The sequence below is a fragment of the Hippocampus bargibanti genome, linkage group LG20 (assembly GCF_051943395.1).
Source record: "Hippocampus bargibanti isolate YZ-2025 linkage group LG20, ASM5194339v1, whole genome shotgun sequence".
NCBI classification, from domain to species: Eukaryota; Metazoa; Chordata; class Actinopteri; order Syngnathiformes; family Syngnathidae; genus Hippocampus; species Hippocampus bargibanti.
The window spans coordinates 1861314-1882199 of record NC_142753.1 but is presented as its reverse complement, the minus strand read 5'-3'; the positions used below and the strand labels follow the sequence as shown (position 1 = coordinate 1882199).

General features: G+C 47.1%; 3 protein-coding genes across 7 annotated transcripts; 2 read left to right on the top strand and 1 right to left on the bottom strand.

Moving 5' to 3' along the window:
- The first annotated feature begins 1000 nt into the window (after nt 1-1000).
- Nucleotides 1001-4826, top strand: ctxnd1 (cortexin domain containing 1). Of its 2 annotated transcripts, none has more exons than XM_089023482.1 (2): nt 1001-1979; nt 3475-4826. In XM_089023482.1, exon 2 carries the CDS (start codon nt 3522-3524, stop codon nt 3708-3710), a length of 189 nt encoding a protein of 62 aa, XP_088879608.1. In that variant the 5' UTR covers nt 1001-1979; nt 3475-3521; the 3' UTR covers nt 3711-4826. The 2 variants fall into 2 exon arrangements, 1 of the variants encoding a protein (XP_088879608.1); XR_016118639.1 differs by lacking the exon at nt 1001-1979 and having other exon boundaries at nt 2062-3761; nt 4021-4824.
- Nucleotides 4827-8310: 3484 nt separating this feature from the next.
- Nucleotides 8311-17006, top strand: setdb1a (SET domain bifurcated histone lysine methyltransferase 1a). 2 transcript variants are annotated; one of them, XM_089023153.1, is made up of 12 exons: nt 8311-8469; nt 8862-8974; nt 9134-9394; nt 11737-11904; nt 12082-12283; nt 14249-14322; nt 14418-14608; nt 14690-14783; nt 15595-15763; nt 15844-16011; nt 16344-16441; nt 16524-17006. In XM_089023153.1, exons 2-11 carry the CDS (start codon nt 8893-8895, stop codon nt 16429-16431), a joined length of 1497 nt encoding a protein of 498 aa, XP_088879279.1. In that variant the 5' UTR covers nt 8311-8469; nt 8862-8892; the 3' UTR covers nt 16432-16441; nt 16524-17006. The 2 variants fall into 2 exon arrangements, with proteins under 2 accessions (XP_088879279.1, XP_088879278.1); XM_089023152.1 differs by having other exon boundaries at nt 9104-9394.
- A 141-nt stretch (nt 17007-17147) lies between these two features.
- gnrhr1 (gonadotropin releasing hormone receptor 1) lies at nt 17148-20050 on the bottom strand. Of its 3 annotated transcripts, none has more exons than XM_089023156.1 (4): nt 19915-20050; nt 18769-19301; nt 18239-18440; nt 17148-18062 (listed from the first exon to the last, which is right to left on the bottom strand). In XM_089023156.1, exons 2-4 carry the CDS (start codon nt 19291-19293, stop codon nt 17641-17643), a joined length of 1149 nt encoding a protein of 382 aa, XP_088879282.1. In that variant the 5' UTR covers nt 19294-19301; nt 19915-20050; the 3' UTR covers nt 17148-17640. The 3 variants fall into 3 exon arrangements, with proteins under 3 accessions (XP_088879282.1, XP_088879280.1, XP_088879281.1); XM_089023154.1 differs by having other exon boundaries at nt 19394-19972; XM_089023155.1 differs by having other exon boundaries at nt 18239-18282; nt 19394-19972.
- Nucleotides 20051-20886: the final 836 nt, after the last annotated feature.

The window sequence follows — 20886 nt, the reverse complement described above, 5'->3', positions numbered from 1 at the left end:
AGGTGAATACAAATTGAAAGCTTTCATTTGGAACCATCAATGTTCTCGCCGTTGGCCTGCATGTATTTTTTGCGTACTCGGACGAGAATGTTGACAAACGAGCAGCTAAAATCTGAGAAAGGTCCAAGAGAGGATGTTCCTCCTGAGGCTGGGAAAGAAGCCCGGCCTCCCACAGGAGGTGCTACCACATTTCTACATCTATCTATTAGCTATCTAGCTAGCTATCTGGCTGGCTACCTAGCTAGCTATCTATTTGCTATAACTAACTAGCTAGCTTTCTATCTATTTGAGTTATTCTAGCTAGCTTTATATCAATTTGAGTTATTCCAGATTGAGTGAACGCTGCCGCTGCTCACCCACAGAGAAACTGATCCTGTGACAGTAAAGTGACCTAAAAGGACAACGACACCATTTTTTGTTTCCTAACTGACATTAGAAAAACGTTTTATAGCATCTAAAATACCCAAAACACGCAGGCTGATATTTGTAGTCAAATGCAAAGCACCAATAAAAATTACTTGGTGTCCTAAAACTACTTCAAAACGACTCCGGAAATGCAGAGTTTCAGAAGATCTCCTTCCCTTTTTCGTGATGTCACGCCAGGGCGTCTTTCCTTGCTCGAGAATCAAAACAATGGCTTCCGATTTGGAGAAGATGCTTTCTTGTTACTCATCCAGTTATGAATATGATTCAAATAGTTCTGAACATGAAAGCATAAATGTTTGCAATCGATTAAAGAAGTGCTTACCGTATCATTTTGAGGCATTTGGACTGAAATGTAGCGTCCCCGAAAATGCACAAAATGGCGCCCAAGCTCCGCTGGAAATGGGCTAATTTGTCTGCTGGGAATTTGTGTCAACTAGTATCAAATAGTAGTCTTGGTGCAACACACAACGATTCACAATCGCATTATTTATGTGACTTCATGAATATTCAGCGTCGTCACAGTAAGTCACCAAACTCTTAATAAGCGTAAAATATAGCTATATGCGGTGGAATCTTTGTAAAATACGCTCAGTAGAAGTCATTTGAAGTGATTTTACAAATTATGGACACAACTTGTCCAGCGTCGGTTGTTCTTTAAGAGTTTTGAAAGGTGCTTTTTTTTCCCCAAGATGGCGGCGCGTGCACACGCAGTGGCTTCCCTCTCCCGGTAAACTGGCGTTTTCATGTTTATGTTTGTTAAAGTCATTATAAGTTTCTGTATGTCATGCATATTAGCATATTTGACTATAAAGTTGACTTTGACTTGACTTTTGAAATTATATTGTTACAATTTTTATTATTGGCTGTCTAGCTAGACGGCTGCCTATCTAGCCTATCGAGCTATATATCTATTACCTGACTATCTAGCTAGCTATCTGGCTGACTATCTATTAGCTATGTATCTGCTAGCTAGTTTTCTATTTGAGTTATTTTGGGTTGGGGCGTTCGGCTGCCGCTGCTCACACACAGAAAAACGTATCCTGTGATTGTAAATTGAACTTGACAGTTTTGAAAGGCACTTAGAAATGAAATGTATGATTATTATTTATCATCAGGACATTGAAATGGCAGGTGGGTGGGGGGGGGTCGCTTCGGACCTCACTGTCTCCAATGGCAATTGCATCTGTTCCATCTACCATCCAGATTGTTTCTCCTCCTCGCAAACGTGTTTGACATGGTTGCTCTTTCAGAAGGCCCAAATTCAGCATGGCCGACAGTTGAACAGCGTTTGGAACAGTTTGAGCCTCCTTTTGACAGGACAACAAAAGAATCTTCTGCCTTCTCACATTCGCACTCAAATATTGATGAGGCCGTCCAGATCGTTATCTCCACGCTCGAATGTTCCCTACAAGGCGCGTGCCAATCGGCTTCACGCTAGTTGAGGTCACACGGCCGACAAGGGGAAGACCGCCTTGCGCAGGTCACCTGAAAAGGAAGCGGCCCACAGACCAACGCCAGCAGATGAAGCTTCTCAAAAGTGGCCGAGACCCGTGGTAAGTTCTATATCGCTCCGTGTGCATCTTTCGGGAGGGGGCGGGGGGAGAGGGGGGGTGGGTTCCATCCCAAATAGCAAAATGAAAGCATGACTTTTGAATCCTTTCTATGGAAAAGGAATGTTGCATCTTCACTGCACAAAAATGGCAAACTTCCAAAGGAGAAGAAAGAAAGGCCAAATGAGACTTTGTCACCCAGGCGGCTTTTCCGTCAAGGCTCCCTCGCGTTACAGATGAGGTTGTTTTGGACTGGATTGGATGTATGCAAAGTTATGAAAGGAAGAGGCAAGGAAAGAAAGAAGTAGAAAAACAAAATACAGGAGCTGCTGTAAAGGCAGCCACTCTTGCGGCGCCATCTTGAAGTCAAAAGAACAAAAAAAACCTCAATAACAAATAATATTTGCTAGCTAGGTAGCTTGCTATATATTTGAGTTACTTCCGGGTCAAGTGAACCTGGCGCGTGTGGCTGCCGCTGCTCACCCACAGAAAAAAAACTTATCCGGTGACTGCAAAGTGACCTTGAGAGTTTTGAAAGGCCCTTATAAATGAAATGTATTATTATTATTATAACAACACAAACACACAGAGTCATTCATTCTTCAGCACTTGCTGTACCCTCTTTGTGACATGAAGCACATGAAGCTCTTCAAACTCATTTTATGGTCTTGGGCTTTTTTTTGTCCATCTTTGTAAATTACAAACGTCAAATTTATGAAAATTAAACCTTATAATAAGCACTATTTTCATAATACACACCCACCACGCCTGGCGGAGTGATCTTCGGCGGAAGCACACGACCGAACAGCACCAAAGGTTAAGTTACCAACAGTCCTTATGGAAGGGGACTCTCCTTCCATAAGCCATCAACGACCATCAAAAAGGTAAATAAAACTTCATTTTACAGCACAGTTTGTTTCTTTAATTACAATCCTCATGTAATGCGCCTCTCTTTACAAACAGCAATTCCCTTTGATCTTCGACCTCCAACGCCATTACATCGAGCCCTAAATGACCATCACAAATGTAAATAAACTGACTTTATGATACAATGCAGTGTATTTCTTTAATTACAATACAATAGCACATTTATTATACATAGAATAAGGTATGTTGTGTGTAGTTTTAAGGCTTATTTAGTTGAAAAGTATATTTTATGGAAACCCAGGAACGGATTATTCCCATTTTAATGGTTTCCTATGGGAATTTTTTTTTGGAGATACACACTTTTCGCCTTACACACTCTGTCTGGGAACCAAAGTTCGTAAGTTGAGATCTCACTGTACCTTTATTCGTCTCGCAGTGGAGAAATTGACATTTCACAGCAGTAACATTCGGAAAGGAAAGAAAGAAGTAGAAAAACAAAATACAGGAGCTGCTGGATCAAAATGGGTTCGGCAAATGTTCGCAAGGCTGCTCCAAGCAATCAAGCGGCGAGCGTGTCTTTGAAGATGAGCCTGATGAACCATCGCTCCTCTTTGTCTCTTATCGCACGCAGATCATCGGCGTCTCCGACGCCAGGAGGGCTTGGCGTCGATCAGCTCCATGGAGCACGGGAAGCATCCGGCGCCCCCGGTCCCGGTCCCGGTGGATCTGGATCTGGGTTTTGCCCTCTTCTTCCTCTCCCTCCTGTGCTTCTTCCTCCTGGTAACGATGGTGCGCTGCGCCCAGACAGTGGTCGACCCTTACGGTTCCATCTCCACCTCCACCTACCAAGAGGAGCAGATTACCTGAACCATTTGGCATCGACGAGGTGCTTAAAAGACAACCGACACCTCCAGACAAGTTGAGTCCATAATTTGTAAAATCACTTCTACTGCGCACAAAGATTCCACCACATATAGCTATATTTTACGTTTTAAGACTCGCGCTGAATATTCATGAAGTCTTGTTTTCGAGTTGATGACGATGCCTGAAGTGACGTCACATTCGGAACGCAATGCATTTTGGGTACTTTTTTTTTCATCTGAAAACACCATGTTGATCGTGAAATTAGAAGGAAAACTACATAAATAATGCCATTGTGAATCGTTGTGTGTTGCAGCCAATTCCAGTAACACGCATAAAAAAGGTGTAAGCTTACACAAATTCCCAGAGGAGAAATCAGCCCATTTCCAACCGAGCCTGTGCGCCATCTTGTGCATTTTCTGGGCACTACAACAGAGTCCAGATCTTCATCGATTTCATCGGCTCGAATTGATACGGAAGGACTTCTTGAATCGATTGCAAACATGTATGCTTTCCTCTTCGGAACTATTTGAGTCATATTCATAACTGGATGAGTAACAAGAAAGCATCTTCTCCAAATCTGAACTCTTGGAAGGCATTGTTTTGATTCTGGAGCATGGCAATGTGTGATCCATAGTGACGTCACGAACAAGGGGGCTGGACTTTCTGAATCTCCCCAGTTTTGAGCTAATTTGTGGCAGTTTTGGCATACTTAAGTCATTTTTATTGGTGTTTTGCATTTGACTAAAAATATCAGCCTGTGTGTTTTAGATATTTTAGATGCTATAAAACGTTTTTCTGATGTCAGATAGGAAACAAAAAAATGGAGTCGGTTGTCCTTTAAATGAAGAAGCAAAACGCCATCCCGGATGTGCTGTGTATATTGGAGAAATCTCAAAGAGAATATCCCAGCCCAGACGTGATTGAAGTCGAGTTCGACACCACAATTGAGATTTAGAATGACGCAGCTCGTCGATGGGGTCACCGGGATGGTTGGAAAACCACTGACAACCTTTATCATTCCAATGAAAATGTATTATCCCTTATTATCTCTGGTGTAACTAAGAAACAATGAATGAAAAAAAAAAAACAATGGGTGCCTTGTTTTATTGACGACATTGTTTAATCAGTACTCCTAAAATTTGAATGATTTGCACGTCCCCAAGTAATAATAATAATAATAATCCATTTCATTCACTTTACACTCACAGGATAACGTTTTTCTGTGGGTCAGCAGCGGCAGCCACAGGCGCCAGCGTTCACTCAACCCGGAAGTAACTCAAATAGATAGAAAGCTAGCTAGCTAAGAGTTAGCTAATAATCACTCAACCCGGAAGTAACTCAAATAGATAGAAAGCTAGCTAGCTAATAGTTAGCTAATTATCACTCAACCCGGAAGTAACTCAAATAGATAGAAAGCTAGCTAGCTAATAGTTAGCTAATAATCACTCCACCTGGAAGTAACTAAAATAGATAGAAAGCTAGCTAGCTAAGAGTTAGCCAATAATCACTAACCCGGAAGTAATTCAAATAGATAGAAAGCTAGCTAGCTAAGAGTTAGCTAATAATCACTCAACCCGGAAGTAACTCAAATCGATTGAAAGCTAGCTAAGAGTTAGCTAATAATTACTCAACCTGGAAGTAACTGAAATAGATAGAAAGCTAGCTAAAATAGAAGAAGACGCCACCAGATGCAGGCCAGCCAAGTGGGTGATGAGGGCAAAGGTGCACATGAGCAGGAAGAGCACAGCCGCCCTGTACTCGCGGCCCAAAGTCCTTTGCAGGAAAGAAAACTTGTCACACGCTCACGTCACTTTATAGCATGCAGGTTTTAGGCAAAGAGTTGGTTGAAAAACCTCAAGCCACGCCTGATCGGCATCATTAGCGGCTAGCAAACTGTATGGTTAGCGGTGGCGTCGGTCGGCCAGCTGGCTCTTTGCGACAATAATATAATAATACAGTGATACCTTAGCTTACGAACTTAATTAGTTCCCAGACAGAGTGTGTCAGGCGAAAAGTGTGTATCCCAAAAATGTATTTCCCATTGAAACCCATTAAATTTTGAATAATCTGTTCCCAGGTCCCCATAAAACATCAATTACTTTCTAATTTTCTAAGACTTAAAACACCAAATATACCTTATTTTATGTATAATAAATGTGCTATGGTATTTAATAAAAAATAAATAAACTGTAATGGATAATAAAGTCATTTTATTTACTTTTGTGATGGTTGTTGATGGCTTGATGGAATGGAGTGACCGGTTTCCTCAGCAGTAAACACTTGATGAGGAACGTAACCTTCTTCTTTCACCATCTTGAGCAGGGGTGTCCAAAGTCGGTCCTCGAGGGCCGCTATCCTGCCTGTTTTCCAGCTCTCCCAGGAGCAACACACCTGATTCAAATGATCAGCTCGTCAGCCAGCTCTGAAGCAGCATCAAAATGGTCCTGATGATTTGAATCAGGTGCGTTGCTCCTGGGAGAGCTGGAAAACAGGCAGTACGGCGGCCCTCGAGGACCGACATTGGACACCCCTGATCTTGAGGAATGATCCCTTGTAGGTGCTTTCTCTGCAATAATATTACCTTGTTCCTAAATGTGTTGTGTTTAGCTGGGTTGATAGCTTTTTGCATCAAGTGTACAGATGTCTTGTGCGGGTTATTTGTGGAGACTGATTGATGGGATATTTTAATCTTGCAGTCTACACTCTGCTTTTGAAATCAAAGTTGAAACGAGTCCAAATTTCACTGTTTTCTATCCATTTTATCACTTTCTCTCTGTCGTCTGCCTGTGGTACGCAACATCCCCCAAAGCAATGTCCAGCATATGGGAAATATGTAAAAAACTGCGACAAAGCAAATCACTATGCTCGTTGCTGCAGGAACCAAGAAATCAAAGGCAAGGTAGATGCAGTAGATGATCATTATGATGTGGAGGAACTTTATGTGAATGCGGTAAAAGATGAAAGAGAAGAAAGAGATTGGATCACTACACTGAAAGTGAACAACATTAATCTAAAATTCAAATTGGATACTGGAGCCAATGTGAATGTCATTTCAGAGACTGATTTCATGAAGATCAGACCCAAGACCAAAAATACATGAAGCAAACATGAAAGTAACAGCTTATGCGGGTGCAGTCATACCAATGAAAGGAAAATGCATTGTGAATGTGACACATAAAGGCCAATTACATACGCTATCTTTCATCATAGTTCCAAGGGATGTGCAGGGTCTACTAGGATTGTCGGCATGTGAGAGACTACACCTAGTGAAGAGAGTTTTTGTCGTGGATAGACAAAAAGAGACAGTATATGATCAACTGATGGAGCAGTACAAAGACTTGTTTCAAGGGTTATGCTGCCTACCAGCAGAACACACAATCAGAGTGGACAAGAGTGTGCCACCAGTGATACAACCATGCAGGAAAGTCCCATTTGCTCTTCAAAAGCAGCTAAAATCAGAATTGGACAACATGGAGAGCAGGCATGTTATAAAGAAAATTGATGAGCCGACTGACTGGGTGAGTTCCCTCGTTGTCGTAGAGAAAAAGAACGGAAAACTCAGAATATGCCTGGATCCCAGAGATCTAAACAGAGCCATCAAGAGAGAACACTTCAAGCTACCTACTCGTGAAGAGATATGGCACAGTTTTCAAAGGCAAAGTATTTCAGCAAGCTAAATGATCCTTCAGGATTTTGGCAAATTAAGCTGGATGAGCCAAGTTCCAAACTATGTACTTTCAACACTCCGTTTGGAAGATACAGATTCCTAAAACTACCTTTTGGCATTGCTTCAGCTCCTGAAGATTATCACAAAACAATCAACATGATATATGAGTACTTAACATCATCATTTGGGGTGCCACCAGAGCTCAACATGACGAGAGACTGAAAGCTGTGCTAGAAGCAACAAGTAAAGCAAACCTGAAGCTGAATACAGAGAAATGTCAGCGAGGTGCAACCTTTGTGAATGTTGTCGTGCTGATGACCATTTTGTGTTTGGGAGCCTTTTACTGAGGATCTTCATCTTTATTACGTTCATAGAGTTGCTTGTTCTGTAGCCACAAGGGGACATAAGCCAGTGTCTTCTTGTGCCGGTCGCCTAGCCCGGATAAATACACAGGATTGTGTCAGGAAGCAACGAGCAACGTAAAACAAACATGCGAATCAAACCATTGAAGATGGAGGACACTGATTCACTGTGGCGACCCCTTGAAGGGGAAAGCCGAAAGGAAAAGAAGATTGTGTTTCATTGTCCCTCAGGCACCGCATAACGTCTACTTGTGTGATGCTTTGCAACTACAGCTGAGACGCCCAGCCTCCCACGGGGTCTGGAAATGTGTTTCAATTTGTAATATTGTACCAAATGTTTCGGGAAGTTAGTGTTAAATCAGTGCCTTCGGCTAAACACCACCGCATGCAACTATGGTAACGAGACACTGTAGTCCACGCGACAAACGAGCAATAATACGTTGTTGGCGAACCGCCCAAAATTAGACAAAGAAGAAACGACGAGCGAAGAAGAAAACAACCAACGAAGAAGAATAAAAAAACGAGCAGCGAAGAAGAGCGACGACGACGCGACGAAGGAACATCGTAGCATCGTAGCTAACGCAACGCTGACGCTTTCCCGCGTTCTTCTTCGTCCTCCAACTGGTCGTCAGGCAGGAGGGCTTTGAACACATCTTCAACGAGCTCTTTATGCTCGCTGTGCTCCGAAATCGTAGCCCCAAAGACCCCAAAGGGGAGCAATTGCTTTAGTCGGGTAAGCTAGTCCTATCTGCCGCATTGCTTCGCCTCGTTTCTAACCCCCCCCCCCCCCCCTTTCCCCCGGGACGCGTCGTCCGAGACTTGGACTCGCGGGGCGTTTCAGCTTTGGACGCCGGCCGCGGTCACGATCAATCGTAAAGTTTCATTTTCTTCAGCGGAACGCCGCGTCGCACCCCCCCCCCCCGCGGTCGCTTTCCGTTCAGAGCCGATGATGCTAGCTTTGGAACGCCGCCGCTCAAATGTCCGCACGAGCAAGAGAATTGTTTGAGAAATGAGCGCCATTTTCATTTCAAATGTTGTTCTTCATTCGGTTCAAGTTTGGAAGTGACCTTAGTCGCGGACGACTTGCTTCCAGCATTTCTAGTGACTAACGTTCTCTTTTTATAGGCGTTCATCGATTCTGTATCGGTTAGGGGAGATGATGGAGCTGGATGACCAGCTGGAGGTAACAATGTTACAGTCCGAGGAAACCAGTGTCAAGATAGGAATGTTTGACTTCGGTAAGTTAGTTATGGCGCTGGTTATGGGGGGAAATCTATCTAAATATGTTTTTATTCTTCGATCTATTCTGCCATTTTGAGTGTGCTTGTCTTGTATCTTCATGCGTTATTTTTGTCTTTTCTTTTGAGAAAACTTGCCTGAACCTCAATGCGATTCAGGTCCTTCCACGAGTGGCTTTCCATGTAAAAAGATGCGTTTGGAATACGGATTATCCAAAAGAGTGGAGGTGTCATTGGTGCGCCTTCCCGATTACAAGATCAGTGCTCTTCGACCACCGACGCCCACCCAGTTTTACAGCGAAGATGAATCTCAAAGCAGTTCGGATTCCGATCGGGCCCAAGATGGCGACTACAGTGACTCCGATCATCCCTCAGCCAAAAAATCGAAAAGCAAGATGAAAAACCAAGCCAACACCGTGGGTGAGTCCTTCTATCCAGGAAAGTGATTGAATTGGAATTGACACGTCATGCTATTTTCAAAAGTTTGATTGTCACGAGTTTAAGAGGACCTGCGGTGCCGGGGTGTGTTGATGCAGTGGAAAGAAACGCACACAGATTCAACAAAAACAAGACTGCTGATATGAAAGCAAGAATCAGACAACCCAATAAAAATAGGATATTCAAACAAAAATCTTGTACTTGTTGTGGTACGCAACATCCCCCAAAGCAGTGTCCAGCATATGGGAAAATATGTAAAAACTGCGACAAAGCAAATCACTATGCTTGTTACTGCAGGAACCAAGAAATGAAAGGGAAGGTCGATGCAGTAGATCACAGGTGTCAAAGTCAAGGCCCGCGGGTTAAATCCGGGCCGCCACATCATTTTTCTCGGCCGCGCGAAAGCAAATCAAACTTGTTAAATTCCATGATGATTGCTAAAATCCGAGCCAAAATTTCATATTTTTGGATGTCAACCACAATAAAAGTCATTATTCTTGACTTCAGATTTGAAAACGAGTTATTCGTTAATTTGCTGTGTGCTCTATATGTAATATTTGAAGGGATTTAAACATTCTAATGTGTTCCCCAAATTCATAACGGCCCTCGAGAGGAAACCATAACTACAATATGGCCCGCGGCAAAAAATGACTTTGACACCCCTGCAGTAGATGATCATTATGAAGTGAAGGAACTTTATATGAATACTGTAAAGCAGGGGTGTTCAAATCTGAAGTCTCAGATTTTAGCAATCATCATGGAATTTAACAAGTTTGATTTGCTTTCGCGGGCCGAAAAAAATGATGTGGTGGGTCGGATTTGGCCCGCGGGCCTTGACTTTGACACATGTGCTGTAAAGAATGAAAGAGAAGAAAAAGATTGCATCACTAAGTTCTACCACGACAGAGGAGCACGGAACCTACCTTAACTATACACCGGTGACCAAGTACGGTACAAAGACAAAACAGACACATGGTCACAGAAAGGGACTGTTTTGCGTCAGGTCCAACCAAGGTCATACAACGTTCAGACAGAGGAAGGTGCTGTTTTAAGAAGAAACCGCCGAGATCTTCTTAAAGAACCAACCACAGCAAGTCAACGAACAGAGACTGTAACAGAGACTGTTGTAACACCTCTAATTCCAGGACATGCTATCCGAAAATCCTCAAGTAAAGTGACAGCAGAATATTGGAACTACAGGATGGAGTTATCTGTAGTGGACGACATCATATAAAATGTAAATTTCTCCACTGCGAGACTAATGAAGGCAAATCCAATCCAATATACAAACGCTGCAAGATCGTCATTCCAAAGACTTTGAGAAGTGAAATTCTCAAAAAGATTCACGAAGGACATCTGGGAATTGAAAAGAGCCTAGAAACGGGATTGCAAACCAAGTGTTGTCTGATAACGGTCCACAATTCGCCAATGAGAAGTTCAGAAAATTCGCGAAGGAGTGGGACTTTAAACACACAACCTCAAGTCCACATTTTCCACAATCCAATGGATTGGTGGAAAGTTCTGTCAAGACTGCGAAACGGCTGATGTACAAGGCAACAGACAGTGGAACGGATTTCTACCAGAGCTTGCTGGTGTATCGCACAACGCCGCTCGAGTGTGGTATGTCCTCGTCCCAGCTACTCAAGGAAAGGGAGAAAGTTAGGAAGATCAAAGAACAACAGAAACAAAAATACAAGTTCTATCATGACAGAGGAACACGGGACCTACCTGAACTACACACCGGTGACCAAGTGAGGTACAAAGACACAAAGCAGACACATGGTCACAGAAAGGGACTGTTCTGCGTCAGGTCCAACCGAGGTCATACAACGTTCAGACAGAGGAAGGTGCTGTTTCAAGAAGAAACCGCCGAGATCTTCTCAAAGAACCAACCATAGCAAGCAAGTCAACGAACAGAGACTGTAACGGAGACTTCTGTAACACCTCTAATTCCAGGACATGCTATCTGAAAATCCTCGAAGAAAGTGAAACCACCTGAGAGACCGATTGAAACCATTTGACATGTTTTTCTAAGTGATCATGTGGTGAAAAAATGATGTGAATGTGTCATTTATTGTTGTTTGGAAAGACTTTATTCAAGTTTAAATTTGCTAATTACTGACAATGTTAAATTCATTACATTTGTTAAAAGTAAATAATTCAATTAAGAAAGGAAGATGTAATGATATGAGCAAATCGTATTTGCTTGTTGGAGTAGTGATGCCTGGCTATAGACCAAAGGAGACTGTTAGAATAGTTCCGCCCCTACAACTTGTTGAAAATGGACCGCCACGCTCACGTTGCGGTGCTCCCTATTTCCTCAGATCACACACCCATCATCGATTCGTCATCGTTTGGCCACCTGCCCCACGAAATCAGCAAAATCCGCCCAGATCTGCCCGAGGAGGAAATCGCAGTGGGCTCCACCGTCCTAGCCCGGAAGAAGAACTTGAAGTGGCAAAGGGGGGAAATTGTGGAAGTGGTCACGAAAGGTGGGAACTATTTTGCTCTGGCGATCTCATGCACCCGATCCATCTTTGAATATATCAGAGCCAGTTGTGACCGTCACAGCGGCATTTGTTTTCTTCCTTGAGATTTTGTGGCCCGGTTCACTTGGTCTGACCGAGTCCAATCAAGCCGTCACCCGTTCTGCCCTTTTGCTTTTGTAGAAGACGGGCGCGTCAAATACAAAATTCTGTTTGAAGAAAAGGGGAGGAGCCTGGTATCGGGACACCACATTGCTTTTGAGGTCACCCCCAGGCTGGAGCAGGTCTACGTCGGGGCTCGCGTGGTCGTCAACTGCCAGGAGGATCCCACTCAGTTCCGAGCGGGCATCTTGTCCGAGCTCCCCAGCAGGAAGAACAGACTCAGGTGAGCCAAAGAATAGGGTTGTGACAAAATGTTTCAATAATAATTCATCACACATTTTCTAATACCATATTAATGTGCATTTAAATAGCTTTCAAATGATGTATAGATCAGAGGTTCCCAACCCCCGGGCCGCGGCCCGGTACCGGTCCCTGGGTCATTTGGTACCGGGCCGCGCAGAAAGAATAAGTAATTCACATAAAATGAAAATTTACCAGATTACATCCGTCTATGACTTACTCTTGACGCATGTGAAAACGCTTGTCTAGGTCACGTGATACATACTGCTAAAATTAGCCTACCGTAAGCTAGCAAAATGAGTAAAAAACAAACGTCTTATTTTGTTGTATTTATCCGCCGGTCCGTGAAAATATTGTCTGACATTAAACCGGTCCGTGGCGCAAAAAAGGTTGGGAACCACTGGTATAGAATATTGTTCTATGACAAATTATAAGGAAATAATGGAATTTTTGAAATATGAGGGGATTTTCTGCCTGTAATTGCACAGTTAAAACAATGAAAATTTGTGGCCGAGTTCTATATTACAGTTTAAAGGACAACCAATGTCACTTTTTGTTTCTTAACTGACATCAGAAAAACGTTTTATAGCATCTAAAATACCCAAAACACGCAGTGTGATATTTTTATTCAAATGCAAAACACCAATAAAAATGACTTAGTGTCCAAAATCTGCAAAAAATTGAGCTGCGAATTGGGCATTTTCAGAAAGTCCCGCTCCCAGTTCGTGACGTCACGCCAAGACGTCTTGCATTGCTGGAGAATCAAAACTATGGCTCCAGATTCGGAGAATATGCTTTCTTGTTACACATCCAGTTATGAATATGATTCATAATAGTTCTGAAGAGGAAAGCATACATGTTTTCAATTGATTAAAGAAGTCCCTCAGTGTCATTTTGAGGCATCTGGACGGCAATGTAGCGTCCCAGAAAAGAGGCAGAAAATGGCGACCAAGCTCCCTGTGAGGAATTAATCAGCCCGTTTCCACAGGCTGATAAATTCCTTATATGGAGCTTGGTCGCCCTCTTCTGGCTCTTTTTGGTGCAACATGACGTTTTCAGACCAAACAAGCACAGCAAAATGCATTGACGTTGTGGGAACACTGCTACAATGTGTCCTTTTTTTCAGTCAGGGGCGATCCTTCAGTGACGTCACGTATGGACTCGTCACCAACTCAAAAACAAGACTTCCGAAATATTCAGCGCGAGTCTTAAAACATAAAATATAGCTATATGCGGTGGAATCTTTGTAAAATACGATCAGTAGAAGTCATTTGAAGCCATTTTACAAATTATGGACACAACTTGTCCGCAGATGTCGGTTATCCTTTAAACTATCATAACTTTCTGAATTTTTGGCAGATCTTAACGAGTAAGGTACCATTGGAAAGCTTTTGAAATTCTAAACAAGGACAGAAAACACAAAAGTTTCAAAATATAAATGATCAAACATCAACGATCGAATGCAGGCAGATTTTTGTCAATGGAAAAATGGCTGTCATTGAATACTAGGAAAGATGCGAGCTCTAGAAATATACATGCTAATGCTTCTTTTTGTTTGAAACTTGGCGGTTATGGAGAAACATATATTCTCCCACAACGTACTTACCTTTATAAACTGTAGTGTTAGCAAAAAGAGTGTAGCCTTCAATCACTTTTTTTTTCTCCCCCGTTTCTTGTTGTCGTATTCCGAAATTTCAAGAACCAGCATGGAGGGAAACATGCGTAATACGTCGTCATAAGCTGCGTAGCTTGGAAAATCCCACCAGAAACCATTACCTACTTCACAAAAATGCAATGATATACGACTGCAAGTACAGAGTGCACTCGGTTCACTGGACAGAAACAATCGCGGTGGAATATAGCTCACTGTAGCGTACCTCCAAAGACTTTGGGCCTTGCCTCCTCTTTGGCGTTTGTCACCATTTCATATCTTTCAATCCATGTGTAGGTTTTTGGTGTTCCTGGACAACCACAGACCCGTCTATGTTGGCCTAACCTTATTTTACCTAGTGTGCAGACCACGTAAGTCAGACCTCCTTGTCCCCCAACAACGGCCTCTCTAAAATTGGATCGCTGGCGAGTTATTTTGCCCAACCCGCTTATTGCGTCCCATTTAGTGCCGGACCCCACGGACGACATTCAGGACGACAGCCACAAGTCTTTCATGAAGCAGTACATCCGGGACTGGCCCTACCCCCACCTGACGCAGTACAAGCCCGGCCACCACACCTCGGTGGACTTTAACGGGATCCAGCGGAGGTGCAAGGTGGAAATGGTGGACTCCAGCTTGATCATGGTGGTTTCTGAGGTGGGTGCCGTCCCGTCCCTTTGTCCCTCCCCCCCCTAAATCACGTGGTGACCACGGCCTTCCTGTTGTCGTGCCCTTCAGTGTAATCAGCACAAAGAGTGGATTCACCGCGGCTCCATTCGGCTGTTGCACATGCCGAGGTTCTTGGAGCTGAGGAGAAGAGAAGTTGAAGCAGGTGAACAGTAACGTGGAGACTTCTGGAAAATGTCTTTTTTAAGGGGGACCGGGAGGGGAGGGGGGGTACAATTAGCTTACTGGACTTGGATTTCCCACCCATGAATTGTGGACATTTCTTGGGTGGATTGCCACGGTTTCCGTTTCAACCACCATGAAAAACGGGGCCTTTTAGACTTTTTGTTTTTCCCCTGACGAGCGTCTATTGCGTCTATCGTCTGTCATTCCTGGGGTTGCTCTTTGCATTAGTTTGGAGGCAAGAACAACCCGGGTTAGGGCGTCTTCATCCACCAGTCCGGATGGAGATCAAGACGGACGCACGCACGGATGCTCCCGTTGAAAAATGGACTTGTGCACCTGCATTGATGAAAAGCGATCCAGAGCAACATTGGTTTCTCATGCCATGCCGTACATCCTCGTTATTTGATGGTCAACGTCACGTCAATTAATAAACGCAAGACATACCACAAAAAAAAAAAACAACACAGACGGTCGAGGATGGACCACCTTCTTTGGAACAATTTGGCGTATCCCAATGTTTTCAAAGAAGAAAAGAAAAGTGGCCTCTGTCCACTCCTCCTTGGCCAAGTAACGTATGAGGACGTCATATGGCGCCACACACTCGCGTCGTCGGCTGCTACAATGTTGCACCTGTTGCTATTTGATCCGTCGTCTTAATAAAACCAAAATTCATTTCAGTGTTGGAAAAGGCGTCTTTTTCGGCCAAGGGGCGACGTCGAGTGGGGGCGAGGTGTTTTAATTTTTTGGGGGGGTGGCTGAACAGACGTGTTATGCGCGCTTTTGACCACCAGGCGGCACCGGCGCTTCCAACGAGGAAGGAAGAAGAGGCCAAACACTTCCGCCCCCCATCGACGGAGGCCAAGTTTCGGGCCCGCGGCCCGCAAGCATCTTGGTCTCATTGAGACCAAGAGGACCCGGAACGCCGGCCACAGGCGGCCTGTCCACGCCAAGCGTGTCCAAGTCGGTCGTCGCTCCGTCACATTCGACGCGTCCGATTTCGATGCGCGTCACCGCCACGTCGCGTTGCGCGTTCATTGCAGTGACGGCCACGAGGCGGAGATGAGCGAAGGGGCGCTCCGGACGCAGATCGCGGAGAACCTGCAAAAAAGGCGCCTGACCCCCCCGGACGCGTCGGAACAATGGAGCCTTTTCAAATCTCTCCTGGAAAAGCGGGCCGAGTATGCCGACCGACTCCTGGCGCTCAGCAGGTCAGTCAGTAGACCTGCAAAAGTCCACTTGCACCAGGTGAAACCCCCCCGCGAATCAGAATCAGAAAACCTTTATTCGTCCCACAATGGGAACATTTGTAGGTACAATTCACTATTTATTTTCAATCTCGTCTACCGCTATTTTGCTCTGGGAAAATGCAGAAAACAAGCTTTTTGGGGAAAATGGATGGACTTGAAGCTTCAGGTTTGTTTGCGTGAACAAAAAAAGGACTGGTGTCCGAATTGAAGAAGCCCCAGCATCTGTTGTGCAGCTCATTTGGAAATTGGGGGCCATTTTTTTCTTGTCTTGTGACTCCTTTGCTTGCTTGCAGCTCCGTGGCAGCGTACGAAGCCATGGTGAAGGAAATCTACGCCCTCCTGGGCTGGGAATACGTACGCCCGGCTGGATTCCGACGATGAAAGCGCGACGGTAAAGTGCTTCCCAAGCGGCCATCTTTGCTTGGCCTCCGTTTTCAAGTTCTTCGCGTCTTTTGCCTCCTTTGGGTTTTCAGGCAGCGACGTCCACCTCGTTGCCGGTGGTCTCAGGAAGTTGCTGGACTTCAAAGACCGCCACTACCACCACTTTTGTTCGAGTCGAGCGCGCAGGGTGGTCTTGGCCAAACTTCAGACAAGCAAAATTTGGCCACCAGACGGACGAGGACAAATGTGTTGCGAGGCCTTTGCCGGATAAACGGCGACCAGTCAAGAAAATGTCTGGGCCACCCGTGGACGCAAAGACAAAGGATGCAACAACAAAAAAACTCCTCAGCCAAAAGCCAGCCGTCGGGCACCAAGCGAGCAGCTGGAAGGCCAACTCAAAGCGGCGGGAGGATGCGACTCCATTTTTGATTGAGCTCCATGTGGGATTCAACACCAGTTCTGAGATGTGCAAGGGACCATTTTTCAATACATCCAATAAGCAAATTTAACTCATAACACCAACAAGCACGTGTCTTATTGAATCAAACCCCCCAAACCAGTTTTGTTCTTTTCCATCATTGTGTCGTGTCAGTTTTGCTTTGGGTAACCCCCCCAAATAGTGTACCAACGAGTATCACGTTCAGCTTTTTCCCCCCTTCACAGCCATGCAAGGTGATGGAAAGCCTTCTAGAACTCCATCATCTTGATTTTAGCTGGAGAAAGCAAAAAACACGCATTCCAAGGTAATATCGAACGAGATTAACGTTTTACTTAGAAAAGTGTGCTTGGTGGAGGAGGGGTGGTTTAATGACCCCAACGACAAACAAGCCGCATCGCAAACTTGAGCTGAAGCATTCGAAGATCGAAAACCAAATTGGCGTATGTCGTCCGGGATCAGCAAATCGGATTTTCTAGTGCGACTAGTGATGCCTGGCCACGATGCATGCGCGTGGTGTCCTTTCCAAAACTGCAGCTTCTCTCCCAAGGTCTTTCCGCTGCTGCAGTTCCGGTTCCGCCATCCGGCACTTGGACTGCTTGAGAGTCACTCGGTGGTCACACCAGCACCGACTGTCCTTTATTTGTCCTTGTCAGGAAACGCCAGGCCGAATATCTGAGCCGCGATGATGAGGGACGTCTTAAGGGGCGAGACCTGTGCCACCCGAGGTGAGCAACCGCAAAAGCCCCCGCCGCCCTCCCCGTTGGCGTCTCTCAAACGTTCCCACTGTGCGGGTTCGAGCTGAGGTCGGACTCCATCTCCCCCCCGTGAGCGGCGTGGGCGTTGCGGGCCGCCAGGCCGTCGATAGAACGCGGCGAGTCGCGGGCGCCGCCGCGTCCCAGGCGGCGGCACGCCAGCACGTCGGCCAGATCGGCCCGGAAGGAGGCCGTGTAGAAGCCGTAGATGAGGGGGTCGCAGCACGTGTTGACGTTGCCCAACACAAAGAGCAGGTGGTGCACGTATTCGGGGATGCGGCGGATCACGGCCGGCTGGAACCAGTACCAGATCCCCATAAGGTAGTAGGGGGTCCAGCACACCACGAAGGAACTCACGATCAGCACGCTCATCTTCAGGGTCTTCATGCGGGCCCTGGGAATGGGGTCTTTGCCACTGCGCCGCAGGCACCGCTCGCCGTCTGGACACACCGGGCGGCCGCAGTCAGGAGGGGGGCGATGCCGTCGCTGACCGCCCCCCAACCGCCAGCGACCAATCGCCGCTCTCCGGGTCGAACATTCGGACGACCGCCTTGAGCCTTCAAAGCCGTTGGGAGACAAGACCCCCCTCGCCCACCGTGCGCCCCCCTCCCCGTACCTTTGCTCTTGCGCATCTGCCCGCTGATCTCGGCGAGGATGCGACTGTAGCAGAAGGTCATGACAAGCAGAGGGAAGACATAGAGCGTGACAAAGTGAAACATGTTGTACGCCGTCTCCTGCCAGCGGCGCCGGAAACTTCCGTGGCTGGCGCACTGAGTGAAGTTGCGGCCCTCCGCCTGAACCGCCCCAAAGATGAAAAGCTGAGAATGACCAGAGTGACAAGGTGAGGCAACAAACGGCGCCGCCGCCTTTGTTGCTCGCCGGCAAACGCCAAAGAGCGGCAAAAGCGTCTTTGGCCGACATGGACGCTTTTTGTCCAACCAAGGGTAAAAACGCATGCGGTGGCCTTGAGTGGGATGGACCCCCCCCCCCCACCCCTGGGTCTTTACCCGCAAAGACTTAGGGTGCTTTGCTTTGGAGCCACGAATGGAAATTGAAATGCAATGAGGAAACTGGGAGTGCCCGTGGGCTCTTGCCGAATCCCCCCCGTGTGAGCCCACCCGGCCAAAGGCGGCGGCCATACTGCACCTGCGGCGTGGCCAGCAACAAGCTGAGCATCCAGGCCACCATCAGCATGCGCCTGTTCCTGCGGCCGGCGTCCAGCGAATCCAGAGGGCGCAGGATGGCCCGGTAGCGGTCCAGACTCACCACCACCAGAACCAAGGCGGCGGCGTGCATTGCGAAGAGTTTGAGGAAGCACAGCACCTTGCACAGTACGTCGCCCCCGTACCACTGCACCGTGGCGTTCCAAATGGCATCCAGTGGCATCACCACCAGCGTCATCAGCAAATCGGCTGAGGCCAAGCTGGCGATCAGTGGGCGCAGGTGCGCCGCCAGACGGTAGCCCCGCCCCCAGCGCACGCTGATCAGCACCGACAGGTTGCTGAGGGCGGCCAGGACGAAGAGCGCCAGCGTGGCCACCACGCGGCAGAGGGCCGCCGTCGTCAAAGTTGGTGCCTCCCACTCGGGCCGGATCCCGTTCGCCGCCGGGGGCCGACCCCCGAACGGGGGAGGTGCTGGCGTGGAAAGCCGCGCCGTCAGGTTTCCCGGCATCCCGTCACCTGCACGGGGAACACAAGAACCGGGCCCCGTTACAAGGAACCGGCGCCGTCGGGTTTCAAGTCAACCGATCGGCGACGAGTGCAAAACGCACCCATTGTGATAGAGCTGCTGCCCAAAACTTGGCCAAACGTGACCAGAATAACAAAAAGGGCCCCGGGATGGAGCCTTGAGGGACTGTGCAACCCCACCGGGGAGCTGCAGATACAAGTGATTGCTCGCTTCATGGACAGCAACCGACGGATGATATGAAAGATACACGATGACCATCAACAAGGTCTATCTTGACAACGCAAATTCTTGGGAACAGACCCCCCTACCACCGCCCAACCGATGTTGGATTAGTCATGTGACGTCGAGGCTCCTGCAGCAGCGGCTTTCGGTTGCCGTGACGTACGAGCGCCCCCTCCCGGCGAGACGCCAGAATTGCTCATGCGTCAAAGGAAGCTTCCGACGTGGAGCGCATCCAACTCGGTCACGGAGACATTCAAGAGGCGCACGGGCCCGATTTGTGGGTCCACAAAGGACTCGGGGCGCGTCCTCTTCGGAGGAGAACAACGGGGACGCGCGCGCGCACGCCCAACGTCGTCATCAGACAGTCGGCAACGTTCTCACCTGAAGCACTCTGCGGCAAATTCGCTAGCGGGGCTTTGGGGTGGGGGGGTTAAATCAAAAGCGGCGGAATGGTGCTGCCGCCGGGAGTCGTCGTCGGTGCTGAAGCGTCTCTTGGTCGCTCTCGACGCACCTCCCGAATCTTCCCTTTTCCTTTTCTTTAGTCGCCCCCTCCCCCTGTCCTCTTCTCCTTGGACCACCTCTGTGGTCATTAAGCCCACCTTCTTGGCTCAGATCAGTCGGCGCCGAAGAGGAGTCCGGATCTGCTCCGATTGGATAATTGGACTGGGTGACGTGGCGACTGCTGCAGTCTGAGACTGCGACGTGGGGGAGGGGGACAAGGGGAAATTTCCAGGAAGACGACACCTGCTCCTGGTCAAAATAGACGCATCCAAGCACCCATTCCGCCTGTTATCGAGCTCACCCCGAAGCGGTCGCCGTCCAATCGAAGCCGGAATCCTCCCGCGGAGAAAGGACATTGGAAAATAAAATGAGATGACAAAATGTCCAAAATTAGGAAAGGGACAACTCCAAAAAGTTTAGAAATGCGAAAGGGACAATTGCCATTGAAAAAGGTGGCGAGCGAAACTGCGAGTATCCTGGTCCACCGCTGGGGGTCACCCTCCCCCCATGAACGGCGCTCCCTTTGTCGAGGTGCATCTCCCGCGGATTTGACTCCTCGGTCTTTTGAGCGAAATATTCGCGGCGATGGACGAGCGCCAGCTTGCCGCGGCGCGGCATCACTCCGCCAATAAGTTGAGGATCGATAATGATCAATGATTGTTTCTTCCGATGTGAGAAGTAGGTTAGGTGGTCCGCCGGAATCGACTTTCCTCGTGCATTCTGTTGGCAACGTTCTCATAAAATGTGTCAAATCAAACGATCATTGACGCTGTGTTTCATGGAGGGGAAATGACAGGGTCAGGGGGGTGACAGCTCGAAAACTCGCTGTCATCGCTGTTAAAACGAATTAAC

What these genes read in the sequence shown, in the direction of transcription:
- ctxnd1 (XM_089023482.1), top strand. Translation starts at nt 3,522, where the DNA reads ATGGAGCACGGGAAGCATCCGGCGCCCCCGGTCCCGGTCCCGGTGGAT.
- setdb1a (XM_089023152.1), top strand. Translation starts at nt 8,893, where the DNA reads ATGATGGAGCTGGATGACCAGCTGGAGGTAACAATGTTACAGTCCGAG. An exon ending in TGTGGAAGTGGTCACGAAAG is followed by an intron (nt 11,905 to 12,081) that starts GTGGGAACTATT and finishes TTGCTTTTGTAG; the next exon opens with AAGACGGGCGCGTCAAATAC. An exon ending in CGACTCCTGGCGCTCAGCAG is followed by an intron (nt 16,012 to 16,343) that starts GTCAGTCAGTAG and finishes GCTTGCTTGCAG; the next exon opens with CTCCGTGGCAGCGTACGAAG.
- gnrhr1 (XM_089023154.1), bottom strand. Translation starts at nt 19,526, where the DNA reads ATGAAGCGAGCAATCACTTGTATCTGCAGCTCCCCGGTGGGGTTGCAC. An exon ending in TGTTGCTGGCCACGCCGCAG is followed by an intron (nt 18,441 to 18,768) that starts GTGCAGTATGGC and finishes GGTCATTCTCAG; the next exon opens with CTTTTCATCTTTGGGGCGGT. An exon ending in GCAGATGCGCAAGAGCAAAG is followed by an intron (nt 18,063 to 18,238) that starts GTACGGGGAGGG and finishes CGGTGTGTCCAG; the next exon opens with ACGGCGAGCGGTGCCTGCGG.